Source organism: Pyrgilauda ruficollis, unplaced genomic scaffold, assembly GCF_017590135.1.
Source record: "Pyrgilauda ruficollis isolate IOZ18807 unplaced genomic scaffold, ASM1759013v1 scaffold93, whole genome shotgun sequence".
NCBI classification, from domain to species: Eukaryota; Metazoa; Chordata; class Aves; order Passeriformes; family Passeridae; genus Pyrgilauda; species Pyrgilauda ruficollis.
Genome location: NW_024531377.1, coordinates 1,966,163 through 1,983,518, shown reverse-complemented (window position 1 = coordinate 1,983,518; position 17,356 = coordinate 1,966,163). Strand labels below are relative to the sequence as shown.

The following is a 17,356-nucleotide window of genomic DNA, read 5'->3' as shown; positions in this document are numbered from 1 at the left end:
AAGGCTTTTTATCTGCTTGACCACAGTGATAATTGATGATGGAGGCCACCACTTATAGTGGCCAGATAATGATGAATGATGCAGGTAGCAAGAGGCCATTAGGATTTTGGTAAAACGGTGCACTCAGTATAAATATTAAAAAAAAAAAAAAAAGGAACAACTACATTGTAGAATTTAAAATAATTAAATGTGAGTTGTTTTTTGCTTTGGTTGGTTTCTTTTTTGTAGTAGTAGTAGTAGCAGAACAAAAATCACTATTCCTATAGCTCCTTCAAATGTGTATAAAACATTTTCCTAAATAGAATATTCCGTATTTATTTAAGTACACTCACAAGACCTAATCTCAGTATAAAGCAGTTTAGAACTTTCAAAGTGTTTTATACCAATGGAAGATAGGGACTGTTTTTCTCCAGATATTCCTGAGCTTAAATTATCTAAAATACTTCAGTCTATACATAATTAAGCAGATGAATAAATCTCACTGAAGTCTAAAAGCTGCTGATGTGATTTAAGATGATACAAAATTAAATTCTATTTGCAGCTTAGATCCAAAAGCTTAACTCCATCCCCATTCAGCAGTACATTTAGGCAAGTTTAGACACTTGCTTAAATCAATAGGATTAGATGTTTGCTTGAAGTTGCCCATGAATTTAAATGCCATGCTAAGTAGGAAAACACTTATGTAATGGATTAGCTCCGGTTGAAATTTTGTAATTATTATCTAGAAATGTTTTTAAGGACCTGAAATACATTCATTTTCCCATTAATTTTAAAATCATCTTCTAGACAGGAGAAAATGTTTTCACATTTAACAAATGTTTTACCTTTTCATCCCATTACCTTATCCTCCTCCACCTTATTTCCACTACAGAAATCAAAAAGTGGCAAAAAGGAGAGTTTGTTTTTCATACAGATGGGGAAGAGAACATCAACTTTTATTTTTTTTATTAAAAAAATACTAGAAAATTTCAAATGAAGCAAGTCTGTGCAAAACTAATTCATTGATGTTATTAATACTTTTCTAACTGGGCCAGTTGAACACAAGACTTGAAGGTTTTCACTGAAGTGTATAAAGAGCTCTGGGGTTACTTTTTCCTGGCATGAATGTCTGTAACTTCATACTAATTTGCCAATATTTTCACAGCCTCAGGATGAACAGGTACTCACAATCTAAGAGTAAGAACAAGAAACAAATCAGCATTTGTATTAAGAAACATTTTTATTAACAAAACAGTAAATTCCACTTGCTTAGCATTTCCAATAATGAATAAATTGGCCTTGCAACAAATAAAAAAATTGTAAATATCTATCACAGAAAGCACTATAAGGTTAGGGGCATTGGGCCTCTCTTTGATGTCTTAGGGTTGAAAGTTTCACACGTTATTTAGTGTTTTGTTAAAAAAGGCAACACAATACAGTCATAGAAATGAAGCCATCTCAGTCAAACAAATTAGGTTATTATGGAGAAAGGATCCAATTTTATGTTAGGTAGTTGGTTTATGTCTGTTTGTTTGTTGTTGCTGCTGCTTTTAAACAAAAAAGAATTTTAAATCCACTTGCTGGCATTTCTGATACATCCATAATTTATATTTTTTTGTTGTTAAATTATGAAATTAAAGAGGAAAAAGGAGAACCTTCAGAAACAATGTTAAAATTGTGTTTTCTTATTTTAATAGTAGCAGATCTTCCTTTTTTTTCCTTGATGTATGGATTTAGTTAAAGATTGATCTACCAAACTGCCTGGAAGTTGGCCTGACAACGCTATTTCATTAATGCAATCAATACCAAGCAGAAAAGACCTTTTCATCTCACCCAAATCATATTCTGTTGTGCCCAGTCTCCTGTCAACAGTTTATTCTTGTTCTTCTAGGTATCTTCAAGCACTGAAATCTGAACACCACCTGGCTTTCAACTTCGTTCCCCCCTCCAGCTGAAGTCTCTTGCTTCCTGCAATGACCTCCAGTCACCCTTGCCCCTGCCATTCCCTGAGTACAGCTGTCTTGTAAAGGTGGGAGAAATGATGAGTGCCACAGGTGAACAACAATCTAAGAAATGAACATCAGATGGATTTTGTGTTTTTTGTGAGGTTTTTTTTCCTTCATTTTTTTTTGCGTAAATGCTAATGAAAATAAAAAGTCATTTCACAAATGCAACATGGCACACCTTGATGTGGTTGGCAAACTTCAAGAGAGGTGTTTTCATGTCAGCTACATGTATTTTTAAAGTGCTCTGACTCCCAGATAGATAGCTGTACCAGTTCCCAACTTTATTTCATCAGCTACAGTGAGTAACACACAACAAAATGTTTTGTGTCTGCTGTTTAAAGCTAATTTTAAATTTCTCCTTCCTGTCTGTAAAGTGTGAATATCTGTATCCCTCCCAGGAGGCCTTCTGATGATTTGGTTGATTTCTATTGAACTACCCTCTTTCTGTCATATTCCCTTTGAACTTCTGTGTAAATAAAATGTTATGCTATGATTTATTGCTGTGAAACTAATGAAATATTACTAGAAAAAAATTCCAAACTTAACGTGTAAATTACAGCATTACATTTCATGTGTTTAACTAAAATGCATTAATGTTTTATATATGCAAGATAAGCTGTGTCACTTTAAAACATAATGAACTTATATCTGTCTGGTTATGATGTCTTGCAATACTACACAATCAACTTAGCTAAAAATACTTTTTCATATGTCAAAATGTCCACCATTGAAAAATACTATCGTGCACCTCAAGAGTATTTCCTTTTTGGAGAAAGGGATAAATTCTGCAATAGAATCAGCCTGGATAATTACAATGGGTATTTTTAGATCTTTTATCACCCAGTGCTGTAGTAGCTGTTCTTCATATGAATGCCAGATAAATACTATATGATACTTCCTAAGATTCTCAAGAAACTCATCATTCTCGTAATTTCTAAGAACAAGGTTTCTGTAAGGCAAACCATGCTCTCCAATAGTGAAGCTTTGACTGGAAGCCAAAGGCCAGTTTAAGTCACTAAATATTTAGCTAATTAATGAATGTGTATTTCTAGGAAAATTGGCCATTCTGATCAACTTCATTGATGCATATCAGGAGCAAGAGATGGGGATAGGAGGGAGAAGACAAATTACAGTAGAGATATATTTTTGCTTTCTAGTCCACTTCTTTCATACAAACTACTGAAACTTAATTGCAACATAATAGAGCTGTACAGGTAAGAAAAAAATTAGCTGACTCTTATATACATTCATACACATCCCCCTTTGTATAACCACTACACTGTAAATTAAAAATCAAAAAAAAAAGAAAAGGGGAAAAAGTCTGGGACGATTTATAATGGCTGCAAAAAAACTGAAGAATGTCTGTTGCTCCAGATGTCATAAAACTCTCTATACCTAGCAACACTTATAACATTGAGTTTACCAAAAATGGCTGAAGAGCAGATATAGTTTGCATTTTCTATACAACAGGCTATAAAACATCACTTATCACAGTCCAGAAAGCACATATAGATGTGTTTTTATATAAACATATGTAATAACATATTAAGCGTGCATGAAAATTTCCCAATGATTGCATCTATGCCCTCTTATTTTTCTTTTTTTTTTCTTTTTTTTTTTTTTATATTTTTGTGGAAATGTGCCTTATATTCCAGATTTTTGTTTTTGTTTTTGAAAATAAGGCCTCCATACTATTTTCCTCACAACCAGAAAGGGGCTTTTTGAAAGTATTTCTACATAAGTCTTCAGAAAAGCCAGCACTTTGTTTCAAAATGCAAGTTTCCAATCACTGCTTCACTGCACCAGACGGCAAACTCTTTATGTTTGCTTGTTGAGTCACCATATATAATGACAGTCTTCTCTGACAATAAGACTAACTTACTTCTCAAGAAAGCGCTAGCACTTTGGCTAAATCCAGAATCATAGGTAGCTTCTTTTTTCTTTTTTTTTTTTTCCTGTTTTGTTTTTTTTTTAATTTGATTTTTTTTCATATTGTGCCTCGATGTTGTAGTAATACTCCTTGCTTTATGAGTGCGTGGTGTCATCATTGTCTTTCAGAAACGTTCCAGCAACATAAAGACAGGCAGAGTAAATGAAAACACTGTGGATGTTAGGGAATTTATCAGCTCCTGTTTCTGAAAAACAAGAGCATGAAATGCTTGTTTTTAAAAACAGTCTTTCCTTTCTGATTGCATTCCCTGTCTTTTCTGTTTGTTTTTGAATGTGCTTCATAAAAAGTAAAGTAAATAAGTTTGTATTATGTCTCAGATAAAATGAAGACTATTTCTATACAAGCGTTCTTTTAGATGTTGAGATCAGACATAGTACTCCTTATCCTTATTTTTCTTGTTTTTGTTGGAACTTTTAGCGCTGTTGGGCTGTTTCTCCTTGATCACAGCCCCGTTGGATTGTGCTGAGTTACTGATGTAGTTTCGACTCTCATCCACATGGTAGGACCCTTCGTCTCGATTCCTGTACTTGTACATGGCATACAGGAGGATGAGGATGCACAGCGCCGCCGCTGCCACGATCCCAACCACCATGCCCGTCGTGCTGCTGGATTCACGGATCACCTCGGACGAGCCGGGGTACTCCCTTCCTCCTCCTGCCCTGGTGGGGTTTGCTGTGGGTAGATAATGAAAGAAAGGAGAGGTTATCCTTGAGTTTGCACATCGAGGAGTCAGTCATGTCTGCTGCTACGGTCACGTGTCCTACTAGCTGCACCTGCTGGGCCAGGACAGCCTAGTCATGTTTTAGCTTTTCTATTTTTCTGTTTTTCAGATTCTGTTCTGCTTTAGTGTGTTAGTCTAGGCTTCATGTTAGGGGACAGTAAGCTCCCTTCACAGAGCAGGTAGGCAAAACAATTCCTTCTCTAGCTGGGGACCCAGGACAGCTGATCCAGATCTCAGGCCCAAGAGCACAAACAACGGTGAATGAAGAGAGAAAACAAGGCTGGGACTTCATGGGCTAGAGCTGTAATTGGACAATTAGCTCCAATATGCTAATGGACCAAAATTTATAAAAGTGTGAGACCCCATGACTTGTGGTCCATTTATTTTATTGGCCATTTTGGGTTGTGTTGCCCAAGGTGGATCTATTGAGGCCTCCTAATAAATCCCTATTCTATTCTTTAGCTCCATCTAGTCTCTGTTCTAGGTCAGCCTTCACAAGGTATTAGTACCCCCCCTCCACTAGTCCAAAACCAGTTAGGGTTGCAGCCCATCCCTTTTTCAGGCTTTTAAACAAGGAAAAGGACAGCAAAGAACATCTCGTTCTAGTCTTCAAAGGTATAATTCGTCCCAGTGTGTTGTTAAGCAAATAATGCCTAAATAATCTGAAATAACAGGCGTGCCACAATTTAAATGCAGGGACATGAACATCTCAGAAGAAAGGATTTCCTTCTCCTTTTATCCCTTTCTTCCTCTCTCTTCTTCTCTTTCTGTAAGGAACAAAAAGTGACACCATACTATTTATTGAGAAGGCAGTGATGATAAGGCAGAATGAAGGGAAAAAAAATAGAAAATGGCTGATAGCAGCCAATAAATTCATTACAAATAAGGTATCCTCAGCTCTCCCGTATACTTCTCTCACCAAGCTTCTCAGTTTCTCCTTTCTTTTTAATATTTTCTTTTCTTTTTAAAATTAATTATATTTACTCTTAGTGCTTTTAGAGACCTATCCAACCTTACCTCCTATTTTCTAATTCAGAGTCCTCCTTGGCTACATTTTAGAGCACTTTTTCACTCACTTCTCCCATACCCTCTTTTCATCATTGATGCCATTATCAGATGTTCCTTTAAGGATTGCTTTATGCCCCAAGAAAACCTCTCAAATTGCACAGAGCAAGGACTCAGCCTCCTAAGAACCCACCTCTGAGGCCAGGCTCTGGTCTTTTCAGCTGTGATATGAATAGAGCTGACCTATGTCTTCACACTTGATAGGAACTATTGTGTTGTCTGGCATATTTTGTCCCCTTGCACAGCCATGAGGAATGAAACCCTAATTCCAGGAGGAATTTTTAGTTTAATTGCTCTCAGCACACACAGTGCTTTTATGTTTTCCATTATCTTTCTTTGTTGAATTTTGCAGCAGAAGGGGAGGTAGATCTTTGGATAGAATCACTTAAAGTGGTGATAGCTGAGATGGATCCTCTCTAATCTAACAAGTGTCATGGACAAAAATGAAGTTGTCTGGGTGTATGCAGTATTCCTCTGATTATACCAGCATTTCCAAAATTCTGGGAGGCTGTGTATCCTCAGCACTGCCAGTCTTGGCTGAGCTCAGGAAAGCCAGGCTGGCTTGGAGAAACTGCATTTATGCATCATTATGCATGGCTAAAAAGTCAATCATATATATGATTGAAAATATAATCATATAGGTGATGAAATATAGATGCTAACTAAAAGTTCTAAATGCTAGCTTTACAATATATTCATGACATTAACTTTATCAGGGTGTGCCTACAGGTAGCATTGTACTGACGTGTGTTAGAAAAGTGTCCTGCTCAAAGTCCACAAAAGCACACTATGGTCCATAGTCACTTTTTTAAGCACTGTAAATGCATAATAGGACAATGATGATTTTAAGAATGCTACATTAAAGGTAATGCCAGTCAAAATATCAACACTGGTCCAAAAATTGCAGCAAGTTTGGACTACTAGAATTGAAAGCAGCCACCATCTACAGTCATCTACAATTGGCCTCCGAACAATAAAATGTAGCAAAAAACCACAACTCCCCAAAAGAATAAGTTCCTTCTCCGCTCTGGTATTACTCATCGTTTACTTATTGGTGATCTGTGTTCTTCCTGCTCAAACACTTCCTCCTGGCAGTTATTTCAAACAGATTTAAAGAAGCTGACATTTTGTTCAGCTGAAAGAACAGAGGCAAAACTGTAAAATTAAAAAAACTCTATCAAATAGTACTTTAACTTTTTGTATCCTTCTGAAAGTTCTTACTTGTTATGAATTGTGCAATTGGCCCTTTCTATGGTGATACAAGAGACTTGAAGGTTTTAAGATGTTTTTGTCATTTCAGGGCAGATGCCACCCTACTAAGAAAGGTGTCCTGTTCCAAAGTAGTCACTAACTGGTTTAGATCCTGTTTGTTCATTGTAGCTATTGTAGAAAATGGAAATTCTTTTACACCTAGGGTGTCATTTACTGTTTTACAAGAGACAATGCATTGTGTGCAGAACAAAGACTGAGTATTTCCATAGTGAGTGAAAATGAGACAGAGTCTTATCTTACTGTATGTGATTTCAGGAAATTAATTTCTGTCTGAGGAATAATAGAAGCCACTGAATACACCGTCAATACCTGATGGATTAACAGCTGCTCTTTCTCTTTAAGATACATACATTTGGGCCAAATACTATCAACTAACTTTACAATTAATGCCTACTAAATGACAGTTAACAGCTTGCTCAGAGGAAAACATTCTAATATTGCAACCTAAAAGAAACACCTAAGGTATATTTTTCAATGTTGCCTAAATTCCTGCCTCTCACCTGATGGCTTCCTTTTATTTTAAGAATGTTTTCACAATTGTCTCATTTACCCCATCTGTCTGAGAAATATTCAACCACTACCTTGATGTTATTTAAACTTATAACATTTCAAAGCATCTGTTGTTGCATTTGTTTGGACTTCTGGAAAAGGAGCAATTCAGCAAGGAAAAGGACTTGCTATTTTTGCTCCATTTACATTAAAATATGCTTTTAACCTAGTAGGGCCTCTCCAGACAAATGAAGGAGGAGGAAATAGAAAAGTTTTACAAAGTATACAGGTTTGTCTGTGAGCACGTTAGACAGGAACAGCTAATGGAGTACAAACCAAAGCAAGAGTCCTATTCTGAGACAGGGGGGAAAGGGCTACTGGAAAAAGCCAACCTTAATGTCTTCTGAAATCTATATAAATAAATAAATCCACATCCATAACATTGCTGAAACGGCTGCCTTCTATTTAAGCAGTATCTTTGTTTGACTAAGACTGGAGTCAATTCCAAGGGGAATTTACCTATATTTTTTTTCCCTGCAAGACAGGAACGATTGCAAGGGATGGCAGATGATGTCAGTGGAAAGCAAATGAAGATTATAAATTTACAGAAATTGTGCTCTTTGCTTCCCAGTTCTTTGGGAAACACTGGATGTGGTTTTGTTCCCAGCATCCTGGTAGCTGGATCAGGCAGAGCCATTGGCTCCTGGCACAGCAGCAGAGGTGTGCCTGCAGGTAACCTTGTCTGCTACTCAGCTGCAGTCACTCTTAGTGTCTGCAGCATGAGAAAGATATTACCTTCATCCTAGACATTTTACTGTAAATGAGAACTGAAATACCTTATTAGAGTATGTTAAGATTAAATGACATAAAATATTGCTCTGATTTTTAAGAGTAAACCATTGTCTCAAAAATATACCCAAAGCCCAAACCCTGAAACTGTCTATTTATTAAAACAATAAATTGAGGTTGGTTTGATTAGGAACAAGACAAAATCATAAAGACAGTAAATATGCTCAAACCTTTCCATAACAGTGAGAGGAAATGATTGTCATCTTGTGGTGCAAGGATTCCTCCTTAAAACAACTTCTCTTATGCACAGCTCTTCCTCTCAACAGCACACAATCAGCGTTTTTGTACTGCCTCAAAGACCAGCTTAGAAGAAACTGAGTTCTAAAAGCCTCTTCTACCACTTATGAAAATCTTTGCATGAAATAATAGCAATTGAGCACAGTTTTACATTGCGTAATAATGGATTAGAAAGTTATTATTCTTGACTGTATTTCTAAGTCGTTTAAGATTTAGAGGAAAAAAAAAAATCTAACTATTTTCAGTGCCCAGTTTTCATTAATACTGCGAAAAGAAAATTGGAATTGCAGGTTCCTATGGTGTTTGTGAATTGAAATTAGCAGACTGAAAAACAAAACAAAACAAAAAAAGACAAAAGGACGCCAAACCTGTTTTCTTTACATTTATGCCTTCCCACAAACTGTGAATAGGAAATTACTCACAAGACAGAAATGTTTAACTACTGAATTTGCAATGAGGCATGAAGGCAATTATTTATGGGACACGTATTAATTTTCACTCTGTGTGCTATCATTGTAGACCTGTTTGTGGTCGATTTTCTGCAGCGTTGTTGGATTCTGGTGAGCTGGTTTCTGAGCTCGCTGCCATTTCAGCACCTCTTTACAACAAATACCTCTGGAAAACAAACCCCAGCACTTCCTCTGCAGAACTGGGGTAGATGCAGCCCATCTTCAAAACCAGCATGAAGCTCTGCTGTAGACTTGTGTTTAAAGGAAAATTGTTAAGGTATCTGTTCTACTCTTCAGTGTGCAAACCAAGGATATAATGCTTTAAGATACCTCTAAACTGACACCAACTAACTTAGCTTGTTATAAAAATAGTCTAGCTCTGGAACAGCATCCACAGCTAAAAAGACTGGTTTGCTAAGAAGCTAAACATTCTCTCTGCACTGAGCAGAGTGCTTATTTCCAAGTGTAATGATTTGTCATATATCGACTTCGAATCATTTACAAATCCTACCAACTCCTTAGGACCGCAGGTTTTGCAAGTAACTTCTTTTTCCCCTGTGGCTGAGAGGTGGAAGGTTGTATTCTCAACCTTTAAAAATGTCATCACAAGTCTAAAGGGAGATAGGATGGTTGGTTGTACAGTGCCAATTGATGGAGCATACCAAATCAATGGAGTTACTGTTTTGCAGAGCTGAGGGGAATATTTCACAGTTTTATAAGAAGCTTTTGTGAAAATATTTTCCACAAAACTAAATGTAATTTTAGCCAAAATAGAGAATGTAAACCAATATATCGCTTAATGTTTTAACAGCCTTCCCTGTGGTTTTACCCTTTTTATTAGTATATTTTAACATTTCAGTTGCATTGTTTCTCTTTTAGTATTCCTTCTCTCCAAACAATAATTCTATCTTCTCTTACCAGTTCAGGTGTCCTACCTCTCCCCACTTCTATATTTGTCATTCAGCTTTGTATCTCTCCTTATTTATTTTCTACATGAAGTTATTTCCCTGGTTTTGTGCGTATTTTGAGAAATCTTTGGTAATTTGATACTTTGTTTCAGAAGTTTTGACTGACTAGCAGAGTCAGTAGTTAGTCTGTATTTTAAATTGAAGCATTCCTAAGTGAGGGGTGGGGCAAATAAGATAACATTAGGAAGACAAGTAAGATAACATTAGGAAGACAAAACAGAAATACTACACTACTGACAGCATGTTTTCAAGCTGGAGCTAAGCTGCTGCAATTGTGGGCCACCAGTTCACACGGCTGAACTGGGATCATTTACTCAGTGAGTTGCCTGCTGCTCCTGCTCCCTGAAGACTCAGTGTTAAAGGAAGAAAAGAGCAGGGACACTGGAAACATAAATTTTTGGTGGCAGCTAACAGTAAGATTGGCTGCATTGAACCAAAACTGTGACATTTGGGCTCCATGACTTCAGGAAAAGTTTTGCTATGAACTTTGCCAGACCAAGGTTTCATTGCTTGCTGTTTTTAACATTGTCATCTCATTTTTTAAAAAGGCAAAAAAATTCCAAACCTCCTTATCTAGGAACCAGTTTTCAGCAGAATACCAAAATGTAGTTGTAAAGTGTGAGGAATCTGCTGTCTTGGCCTGCAGAGCGTGGAATGATTCTTGCTCATGCAGTGAGCTGGAGGTGCAGACACCCACATTCATCTCACAACTGTGGGTGATTCCCTGATTCTCCTCCTTCACTAAGCAGCTACTACATGAAGAGATAAATGTCTACGCCACAAACATTATATATATATATATATATGGCTTGAATGTTGAAGCAGAAAGCACAGCATTCAATTTATTCCAAACACTGTCATCAAGTCAGACCCATTACTGACAAAGATGATAATATGCCTGGGAGAAGAAGGGGCCAGGCTTTCAAGACATCCAGGATATACTTGCACACACACTGGGGGTGCAGCTGCTATAAATACTGAACTACTCCTGCTACCCAAAGGCTCAGATTCAACAGCTACACTTGTTCAGCCTGCATCCTATTACTGCCTAAGCCATATATGCTTCTCTGGGAGTGGGAAGAGAAAGACAAATGGAAATCAGGATGGATATAAGTTACACTTGATGTAATTAATGTTCTTTTGCTCCTGATAAAATTATTAAAATTAATAAGACTGCCTTGTTTTTCTTTGCTTTTCTCATCATAGTTTATAAAACAATTCTGGTGTCTCTGATGTTGGCACAAGGGAAAAAAGTTTGAGATATCTATAAAGCTTTGTTTCATTTCAGAATATAATTCTTGTGTTCTCACTTCTTTCATCTTTCTTCTGTCCCTTTTCTGAAACTTTTTCAAGGGTACATTCACAACATATGATGTATTCTAGATCTGAAGCTACTGTTTAAGCCAGTTCACATTTAAACCATCAAAGTCCCAGATCTAGACCATAGCCCTTAACCTCAGGAGAAGTGCTGATTTTGAAACCTATATAGAAGAGCATGTCAACACAGCAGAAGAAGGTTTCATTCAGTTCTTTATATAGTCAGAAGGAGATAGCCTAAGGTTAGACTATTTCAGGTACATGCACCCTCATTATAGGTTACTTTTGCCTTGAATTTTTCCTGCTTCCATTTATGAGCAACATCCTTAGAGAATATCTAGTTCTCAAACTTGTCAGCATTCTCCTACCACTTTGCAGGCTGTCAAATTACACGACTCACACACCACAATACCCCAGTGCTTCTGCACAGGTTTAAATTAGCTGTGAGCAAGGGGTTGAAAATTAGTAGCAGCATCCTTAGTGCTAGGTGGGCAAGAGCTAATGGGTGTTCACACTCTACTGGCTGCTAGAAAACACCAGCAAGAAGTTTACAGTTTGTTCTTGTTTCCCTTCTCTGGCAGAGGGGTCAGCAAACCAGTTCACTGCCAGCATGGTTATGGTAAGGTATGATGGTTACTGGTTTGAGAACCTGCTGCTGGCAGGCACCAACTACTCTAGAACACCATATTAATTGCATTTATCAGGAATTGGAAATTTCCTATAGAATTTGAAAGACCTGGTTTAGCATCTTATTGCTCAAGTTTGGTCTGAGAAAGCCTTGGCATAGGAACTGAGCAATACAATGCTAATTCAGGCCAGAATTTTGGCTATAAACCTTCCACCTTTGCAAAATATTGTCTTCTATGTTTTTCATGAAAACAAGGATGAAAAATAGTACTGTGGAAAAGTGAGTTTCCTTCACAAAAAGAAGAAATTCAATGTATATACATTACAAAGCTACAGGAAGCAGTTTCAGTATAGTGTCTACAGTTGGCAAGGAAATATATGCACTAGATGTAGCAAATCAAACCAAAATGAGGTGTAGCTCAAGGAAAACAATGAGGTTTCATCAATCAAGGCACCAGTAACACAAAGACTAATTTCAAATAAACTAGAACTCATTTATTTATTCAACAGTCTATGCGCACTCTTGATCCTAGGTTTAAACTTGATTTAAAGGACAATTTTTTAGGATTATACACTTTAATTTATGACTTTTTTAAGCAGATGAACATGAAAATTCATGGAACTTGTTCCAGATTCAATAGTCTCTCTACTTCATTCTTGTGTAAGTAAATCCTCTCTTTCCAAAATTCCTTATTGAATTAGAAAAAAGAATCTCAGTCAAGTCAATAAATTACTTGCCTGTTTCTGAAAACCTCCATTTTACAATTGCTGTCTTACTTATTTTCTACATTTTTCATCCAGAGTGTGAAGTTCACCTGTGGAAAATGTTTTTGAAAGTCGACATAATCTATATTTGGCCTTATTTTATTGTTTTCCTTAAATATAATGTGCTTTACAGGCTGTTTTTCAATTCAGTGAATCTTTGTTTCCAGATTAAAAAGATCTAGGCTGTTTTGGAAAATGGTGGAAACTTCTCATAGTGGAGGCTGTCAAAGAACAGACATCTTTATTTCTGTGTCTAACAAAGAATAATAAAAGATTTAGAACTGTCTAGAACATATTTTCATTTACTAATGACACATACACGGCCACTGGAGCCTAATGTGTTTTATTATTGAAAAATCTTGAATACCAGGCTTGAAAATCATGTCTGCTTTATTGAAGAGAGCATGGACATAGATCTTATTTCATTTTTTTCCTGACAAAACTACTGCATTCACAGACAATTAATTTTTAAGGTCTATGCAATACCTTATCTGTAAGACAGGTTCTTTTTTCTAGAATATAAAAAAGAATAGGTCAAGCAACTGCTCATATACAAGCAACGTTTTTTCCTGCAAATTTTTCTAGGGCAAATCAGGAAAATAAGTCCCCTGTTAACTGAATTAAAGGATATGATATTCACAGACATTTCACTGAAATGTCTAGGGAATTTCCTAGTACTGAAAAATCTAAGGAATTGCACTGAAGTCAGTGGATTTGTGCATGAGTGATGTGGAGGGCCTGGTTTGCTTCTTTACATACACATCTCAGTCCTGGAATCACAGCAGCGACTTGTGCAGCAGCTTTGCCTGTAAAGAACTTCAGAACTGACTCACTAGCTGTCTTTTACATCTTTAAAAGAAAGAAAAATAACAGGCCCCTCTTTCTTTGGACACTCCTTCAGGCACACTGAGTAATGTACCCATTTTTCTTGAATTATTGCTTGTAAAGAGAACATTTCTTGAAACTACTCGAAACGTTGCCACTTGGTTTTGTCTGTTCTGTGGAGATGTCTAACTCCAAACCACTGAACATGTAACAGCAGGACTAACAACTGACACTTACTAAACTTCTCTGCACAAGAGTTGCCTTTTCCTGTTCTTTGTGTATGTCTGAAGCATGAAATCAAGATTTGTCCTTCCACACAAATAATAACGCCAGTGTTTGCACCGTGAGTGTTTTCTAGCTGGGATTAAACCCCAGCAGCCATTCTTACTGAACTGTTCTATGTTTTATAGAAGTGGGAGGACCCAGCTTTAGCAGGGATAGGCATGGAATGTGAATGCACCCTCAAAGTTCACACCCGAGGAGAACAGTCCATCATTTACGCACCAGTGGAGAGGCTCTAATGTGAGTTAACAGAGAGCCTTGTGTGATTTACAGCAGTCTGATGGCAATTTTTCTTACCACAGAGAACACTGTGCTGCTGGTATTGCACTGCTAGAAAACCACTGCGTGCAGGAAAAAAAGCCAGCTCCCCTGCATCCATCTATATTCTTCCATCTGACACTAGGAATGTATGAAAATCCCAAGGAGTGGCTAGAAAACTCCAGTTCTACTCAGTATTCCCAAGTTTCAATAGCATGGCTGGTAAAGAGTAGCGGTCAGCAGTGGCACAATGGATCAATCATGATTTTTAACCTCACTTCTTTAAATAATTTGGAAAAAAAAATCTTTTTTTGATCAAATTCAAATTAGAAATGCCATATTTGTAATTCACTGTGATAGGCACTAGGACCTCAGCCTGTTGACAAAGATGTAGTTCAGTTAACAATAAAATAGTTTGGAAAAATGCAGCATTTACTTTCTGTTCCTCTGGAGAAGGCTTTATGATTTATTAAAAATAAAATTAAATAAGCTTAAAAATTATTTTATCTTCAATTGAAGGAAGATTAATCTATATCTTAATCTCCTCAGTTCTTTTATGCATAGCCATGGCAAGTGCTAACACTTGGAAAGTTTGTAAATAAAGCATAGTTTTTTTTTGTAGTGTCTTATACAGAGATGACAATGTGTATCACAGCTAAACACTCTAAAAGTCTAATTCAAGACAGCCCAGTGATCTTTCTGGCACTAGAAATGCATATAGAACTACAGGATAATTGGACTGAGGCACAAATATTCCCTTTATGTCTCAAGTAATAATGAACACAGTAACCCTATGAACTAACTGTAATTTTATTTTTCTTTGTTTCAGCTTCTTGCACAATGAATTCCATGAAGAGCATTAAATAGGGCACTTGCAGTGATGTGTAAATTATAGGAGTCACTTCACCTCCTACTGCAATGTTATCTTGCTGCCAGATGCACCAGGAATACAGTGAAGTAATTCATGACAGGAAAAGAAAGCAAAACTTCTAGTAATGAGCATAAAACACTCACAATCTGTATTTCAGAGCTCTGCCTGTTGGAAAAACAGGTATCAATGCAGGGACCAAACCTAAACCATCACAAGGTGGCTGAGAATATAGGGTTCTGAGCCATCTCATCTATCCAACATGCTGTCACAGAGAAGAGGACATGCATGTGTAGGAAGAAGTTTGCATGTAAAGCCTCACACTATTCTGCTCACAGGACTAAGCCTTCCCCAAAGCAGTGACTGCTCTTTAATAATCATCTTCAGCATGTTCACTCTCTAGGCTAAACTAGTGCTTTGGAGATTTCTGGTTGTCACCAGTTGTTTTCTGCAATGCAATTAATCTGGCCAACATGTAGGAAAAATTAAAAACATGCTCAAAGATCAGCCCAGAAGCATCTATCCTAGTAACCATTCTTTCTTAATAATATATGAAAATAAATTATTTCATTTATCCCTTTGGATTAAGAATTAGGGCTAAGAAAGCTAACCAGTGCTACCAGCTGTTATACCTCACTGAACTCTGTCCTGATTATTCTTTTTACCCACAGAATGGTAAAGGACAAGATCTGCCTCCAATCAAACATTGCCCTGGGAAGTTGAAGCCTAAAACTGCCAAATCAAGAGATGAAGGAGCATTTTCTTTGGTTGCAACATGTGGAATTCCACTGGTTGAAAGACATGTTTGAACCTGAAAAAAAAGCCCTCCTTCACTTTGGAGGTTATCTTCTGCTAAAATTTCCAAGACCAGTGAATATGCTGGCTTTAAGACCACCAAAACTTCTACTTATCCCATTTCAGCTGGGGCCGTCAGGAGTTTTCAACCTAATTCTGAGCTTAAACCTCTGTTGTGTCACAAATTTGAGAAAGATTTAAAATTCATTTGCAGAAAAAGAACTGTTTGTATGTTTATCTAAAACAGTAAGACTTTTTTCCTGGTTGAGAGTTCCCTGCCATTAAACTCAGTCATTTCACTTCATTTGACCTGCTTCAGACCTCTCTGCCTTTTGGAACATTTCAATAGCTACAGAAGTGGTTAGATAATAGCTAACAAATAAAATACCAGCCCAGAGTAACTGGAACAAATAAGCTGTGTAGCACAAATTCTCACTGAAACTCAGCAGAAATCAGAGCTCTCTACAGGGCTCAGCTATGGCTGGAACAGCAGTCCTGATGTGAAGAATGGCAATTTGTCCACCTGCAGTTTTTTAACTCCTCGTGTGAAATGAATAAATTGTCCCAGGTTTGGGTTTTTTGCTTTTTTTTTTTTTTTTTTGAATAGGTTACCACTAAAATTTTTTGTAACTTGTCTACAAAAATGAAAAGGTTTTATTATTTCCTCCATAAAATGAAGTTGAGGACATATAAACAATTTTTTATTATTATTATTATCAGCATCCTCAATCTTCATGTTGTTACTGGTATTTAAGGGAAGGTGGAGAGACTGTGAAAGCAATACTTGTTGCCTTACTACACAAAACATAATGCAAAAAAAATATGTTGACTAAGTTTTGCATGCTAATAAATTTGTTATGACTTCATCCAATTATGGCACATTTAGCAGTTTGTATACCACAATGAAATCTGCAATTATAATTTTTGTGACTTTATGTTCCAGACAAGATGATGGGATTGCTGCTCAGCAGCTCCTAATCGGGTTTACATTTTTATGTCCTATATGAAATTTGCGGCAAATTGCATCTTTCCATTTAATATTTAGCAGACAGGTGCACAGAAAGCAAAGCTGGTGGAGGCAGAGTGGGACTTGTTAGCCACTACAAAGTGCAACATATTTATACTAGGAAAAAAGCCCTATTTTATGCATAAATCTCACTAATTAGTAAAATCTGGATAAGCAGTATTTTCTATGAGATATAGGCATACCATACTCAAACTGTTTGTTGAATAGGCTCTCATTTGGAGCTGAGAACATTGGTTAGAAATAGGCGTATTATGGCCAGTCATCACAGAAATATTGAGTTATGGCTCTGTTTATAAAACTGCAGAGTCTTTGGCCATCCCTTGATTGAATTCTTGGTAGAAAAGTGTTGACCACACAGCTCTGAGAGCATTATCTCTTGCCATGAGGTGGATTTGCTGAAGGATCCCAGACTACAGCCTCTGAAGTGAAAACACAAAAGTAAAACAGCCCTAACCATTGTATTTTCAGCTCCTAGAATTACTTGTTAGGATAGATAAGTTTCACCACCATTAGTGAAGATGTTGAGGAGTAGCTGTGGAGAGGCCAGTCTGGTTTGTGAAAAGGGTTAAGGGGGAAAAAGCTGAACTGAACCATGGGGATATTTTA

The 17,356-nt window shown here is 36.9% G+C and overlaps 1 protein-coding gene across 10 annotated transcripts in view; it reads right to left on the bottom strand.

Annotated features, from left to right (window-relative positions):
- Positions 1 to 1,200: 1,200 nt before the first annotated feature.
- Positions 1,201 to 17,356, bottom strand: part of NRXN1 (neurexin 1) — a 669,617-nt gene continuing 653,461 nt past the window's right edge. For all 10 annotated transcript variants that reach the window (XM_041489370.1, XM_041489359.1, XM_041489362.1 and 7 more), the window contains one exon: positions 1,201 to 4,608. In XM_041489370.1, coding sequence (XP_041345304.1) covers positions 4,301 to 4,608 — 308 coding nt within the window. In that variant the 3' untranslated portion in view covers positions 1,201 to 4,300. The remainder of the gene's footprint in view (positions 4,609 to 17,356) is intronic.